At 36.9% G+C, this 4,917-nt stretch overlaps 2 protein-coding genes across 2 annotated transcripts in view; both read left to right on the top strand.

Moving 5' to 3' along the window:
* The window catches only part of LOC107750137 (NAD-dependent protein deacetylase sirtuin-1-like), a 14,360-nt gene extending 11,742 nt beyond the window's left edge, over positions 1 to 2,618 (top strand). The window contains exons 8-9 of the mRNA XM_016565404.1: positions 284 to 763; positions 1,599 to 2,618. Coding sequence (XP_016420890.1) covers positions 284 to 763; positions 1,599 to 1,858 — 740 coding nt within the window. The 3' untranslated portion in view covers positions 1,859 to 2,618. The remainder of the gene's footprint in view (positions 1 to 283; positions 764 to 1,598) is intronic.
* Positions 2,619 to 3,878: 1,260 nt separating this feature from the next.
* LOC107750155 (CDK2-associated and cullin domain-containing protein 1-like) overlaps positions 3,879 to 4,917 on the top strand; it is a 10,678-nt gene continuing 9,639 nt past the window's right edge. The window contains exon 1 of the mRNA XM_016565422.1: positions 3,879 to 4,201. Within this exon, the coding sequence (XP_016420908.1) occupies positions 4,045 to 4,201 (157 nt within the window). The 5' untranslated portion in view covers positions 3,879 to 4,044. The remainder of the gene's footprint in view (positions 4,202 to 4,917) is intronic.

Genomic DNA, 4,917 nt, shown 5'->3' on the forward strand with positions numbered 1-4,917 from the left:
CTTTAAAGTTGTTCAAATGAAGTTCTTAGCAATGCATATTACTAATCAAAAATTAAGTTTTGATATATTTACGGTAGGAAATTTACTAAATATCTTCATGGAACATGATCTTTACTTAATATCCTAATGATTTTTGGCATAAAAGAAAAATCAGTAATTTTGACCCATACAATGTATTTTTGGCTATTGCTACAAATATACCCCAGCGACTTAAGACTGCTTTTGTGCTCCAGGGTCACATAGTGAAATGATATTAGTTTTGTGAATGCCTGTCTCTCTGAAGGCTCCGTACCTCACGACGTGCCTCAAGTCCTGATCAACCGCGAGCCGCTGCCGCACCTGCACTTCGACGTGGAGCTGCTCGGAGACTGTGACGTCATCGTGAACGAACTCTGCCATCGTCTGGGAGGCGACTTCGAGCAGCTGTGCTTCAGCTCGTCCCGTCTCAGCGAGATCACGGAGAAACCGTCCGCTCGGAGCCCCTCCACACGAGCGTCAGAGGACACTTCACTGTCTCCCGAGAAGGAGGAACCGCAGACAGCAGCCAGAAGAACGAGCCCTCCTCCAGAGCCGTTAGCGGAAACTAACACAGACCAGTTAGACTCCAACCCAAAAGAGCATTCTCCGAAGACAGCTACAGAAGCACTGGACTCTACTGATGACGTGAAGGAGGAAGAACCAGCAGATCGTCACCGTGTTGAAGTGCGGAGACGGTGCTGGAGAAGCCCAATCTGTCAGAGTCCAATCAGCAAACGACTCGCAGGTAAAATCTTTTTTTTTAACACATTTTTGAGGGGTTCCTGCTGTTATCAAGAATGACTTATTAGTGCATTTTATTGCAAATTACACAAAAATTATCAAATTAATCTTTAATCAAAATTAAATAGCATAATTTATGTACTATATTTATTTATTATATTTATATTTATATTATACAATATATTTTTAATTATATATAGACATTTTTATTATATATATATGTATGTGTGTGTATGTATCATGGTTTTTATATAAATGTTTTTTGTATGTATAATTATGTAATTTATATTATATTAATATAGTTTTTATTATGTTATTATTGATCTTCTCAGAAAAGAAGGAAGCAAACTCATTGTATTTGCTGTCGGAGAGCATTTCACTGGCAATCTGACTTGGGGGGTTTGTCAGTCTCTCAACAGTAGCAAAAAGAGTGCGAGTGTTGTTTAAGTTACTGTTTATAAGGTTTGAGAAGAATGACTGTCTAGCTTTGCCTAGTTCCACATTGAAAGCACGAAGGCTATCTTTATATATGCTATAGTGGATTTCAAGTTTCGTCTTCCGCCACATCCGTTCTGCTTTTCTGCATTGTCTTTTCATACTCTGAACTAGATAAATGTTATTTATTATATTTAGATTATGATGTTATTTTTATTATATTTTTGAATGGTTAAGTATAACGTGTTCATAAAATGTTCAATGTTGCGTGTTAAAATCACATTAGGTCACTGTTCATATAAACGATGCTTAAAACCAAAGCTATCAGATATTTATTTCTGGAAAGTTTTGCGTTCTCGAACACTCACTGCATGCATGTCATTTGTTGTTTCTCTGTTTTGCAGCCTCGCAGTATTTATTTCGAGCACCGAACCGCTACATTTTCCACGGCGCCGAGGTCTACTCGAGCTCGGAGGACGAGTCGTCCAGTTCCTGCGGCAGTGACAGCGATGGCTCTCGCTGCAGCGCGGACGCTGTGGAAAATGAAGACAGCGACGTGGAGGAAGAAAACACAGACGGCCTGGCAGAGACAGTACAGGAGCGCGAACACAAACGCCTTCAAACGGACTGCACCGCAGAAACAGACCCACCACCCACACAATAACTCGCTAGCACTCGCTGCGTCTCATGTGCTCAAGTCTGTTTGATATATTTTTGTATCTCCTCCCTCCTAAACGCCCTGTTATGTCTTCTAATGCATGCAACTTCTTTCTTTTGTTTCACCACCAGTCTTTTTATATTTTTGCATTTTTAGAATATACGTTTAATTCCGGTGAACATTTCTGCCTGAGAATTGAACATGCATTGAACATGGATAAAAAAAAGGGAATGATTTTCAAACCAAAGATCACTTTTTCCGTATCGTTTTCATGTTTTTCCACAAGTTTCTTGTTGGATCTGGTCAATGTGTTTCGCATGTGCACCAAACTGTGGCATTTTGGCAGCCTACTGTTGAAGTCTTTTATAGCCAGTAAAGTCTGATAGTCATCATGTTTTCCATTAGTTTTTATACCTATAGAAAGACATTATTTACATGCATTCACACTCTTGTGATTCCTGTCCTCAAGCACTTCTGAATCAGTTTTTGATTAATATGCCTGTTGATGTTGGTCGGTTTTATAAATGCAGTGTCTTTTCCAGCTCTCGTTGACCGGGCATTAAAATCTTTATAACACTGTTAAGTTATAATATCAACACGACCTCATGATTCCCTCGTGCAGTTGATGCAGTTTTGGTTGTTTGTTCTTAATCTCTGTTCAAAATACGAATTTATTTTCAGATTTTGTGTTCGCGTTAATGCAGATTGTCGATGCTGCAAAAGAGTAAATGAATACTTTTGTCCCGCAAATACAGACTTCACAAATGTAGCATCTTTGACTCTCATCACTCATCCTTGAGCTAAACGCTGTACATGATGCATGCAAGTTAGTAACTAAGAATGGTAGAGAAGTATCTTGCTTGGTAATAAAATACTCAAGAGTTTGCAGAATGATCAGTTGAAGCTGTGTTTAATCAGAGGGTCGTGGAGGCCTGACCATAGTTGCATTTCTAAACTATTTCATACAGTTGTATTTTTAAAAAATATGTACTGTGTTCTACATTTACTGCACGTTTGAATTATGAGGTTACAAGTTTTATGTAGTTTATTATAGTTAAATAGATGATTAGAGCATCTTGATGAACCTGGACTGCAGTCATCTAGCAAAAATGTAGTGTTATTATTACTAAGTAAACAATCCTTGGTTAAATAACTGACTTTGCAGCCTTATTTAGGCAGAAAACGCCTGTTTGAATATATAAATATAGTTTTTAATATATATTCGCATTGCTGTAGGTAAGTTAAGTAATGGATCTAGCAAGTGTGTTGTTTAAAAAAGTCAATAACAAATCCATTAAGACTTACAGAACATTTTTATTAATAAAAATACATGAATAATGCCTAAATTAAATAGAATTTAATGCATTTTTGTTTGCATTTTAACTTGTTAATTTTTTCTTAATAATTGGTCATATTTTGTTATATTTTATTTATATTTTATTAAATAAAATTGTTATTAATATTGTATTGTTTTTTTAAAACAACATAATATATCATTTTATTTAGCCTGTTATTTATATAGTTATAACAAATCCATTAAGATATAGAGTATTTAATTAATTGCTTAAAATTAATTTTAAAGCTCAGAAAATTGCAGTAGAAAAGGCAAGATTATGCATTGCTAAGAACTTCATTTGGACAAATTTAAAGATGATTTTCTCTATATTTAGATTTTTTTGTTTGTTTGTTTGGTTTTTTTGCACCCTCAGATTCCAGATTTTCAAATAGTTGTATCCCAGCCAAATATTGCCCTATCCTAACAAACCATACATCAATTAAAAGCTTATTTATTCAATTAAATTCAGTTATAAATTGACCCTTATGACTGGTTTTGTGGTCCAGGGTCACATTTGTAAGTCGCTTTGGTTAAAAGCATCTGCTAAATGCCTAAATGTAATGTACAAATAATGTTTGAGGGATAGCAAGCCAAGAAATAAATACTGATTGATAAATATTAATTTATAAAATTAAATATTCGATATTTATGCCGACGACGGACTCTTATTTTGCCATGCGGACTGTTGTTTTGACACGTCCGCCATTAAACGGAAGTCCGTGTCGGATCTCGCTTCGGATTGACAACAAAATAAACAGGAGTGAAACAGACGCGGTAAACGTGCGTCGGTCATCGCTGAGCTGAAGCGGGTTTGAGCTGAGATGGAGTGCTAAAGCTCTCTCAGTGCGGCGGCAGCATGGAGGAGATGCAGGGGGTCGAGGATGATAATCATAACTGTCGCGCGGAGGCTGTGAGTGTGTGTTCACCTGCGCAGGTGTGTGTGGACTCAGACTCCAGCAGTGACACCTGTGAGTCCACATCTGCGCTGCTGCTCGACTCCACCTCCAAGTTCCGTAAGTTACACCAACACTCCTCTGTTTATCAGTTTGCACTGGCTACCAATAGCTGCTCGCATAAAATTCAAGGCATTAATGTTTGCCTACAAAACCACCACTGGCTCTGCACCCCTTTACCTAAATTCATTACTTCAGAGTTATGTGCCTCTAGAAGCTTGCGTTCTGCAAGTGAACAACGCTTTATTGTTCATCCCAAAGAAGGCAAGGCAAGGCAAGTTTATTTGTATAGCACATTTCATACACAATGGTAATTCAAAGTGCTTTACATAAAAGAAAAGAAAAAAAAAATAATAATCACAACAATAAAACAAGGAATTTAAAAACATTGAAAATGATTAAAACAATTGATTTAAGAAGTTTAAAATGAATTTAAGAAAACGATTATACATAGAATATAGTGCAATCAGTTCGGACATCGCACAGTGCTCATTCAATGAATGCACAGCTAAACAGATGAGTTTTGAGTCTGCATTTAAATGTGACTAATGTTTTAGCACATCTGATCTCTTCTGGAAGCTGATTCCAACTGCGGGCGCCATAATAACTAAAAGCAGACTCCCCTTGTTTTGGGTGAACCCTTGGTATTTCTAACTGACTAATCCTAATGATCTGAGTGGTCTGTTAGGTTTATATTCAGTGAACATATCTGCTATGTATCTGAAGGATGCAATCTGAAGGCTCAAGTTGATCTTTGCTGAAGTTGGTTGATGGAA

Source organism: Sinocyclocheilus rhinocerous, unplaced genomic scaffold, assembly GCF_001515625.1.
Source record: "Sinocyclocheilus rhinocerous isolate Xijiao unplaced genomic scaffold, SAMN03320098_v1.1 scaffold1822, whole genome shotgun sequence".
In the NCBI taxonomy this organism is placed as follows: Eukaryota; Metazoa; Chordata; class Actinopteri; order Cypriniformes; family Cyprinidae; genus Sinocyclocheilus; species Sinocyclocheilus rhinocerous.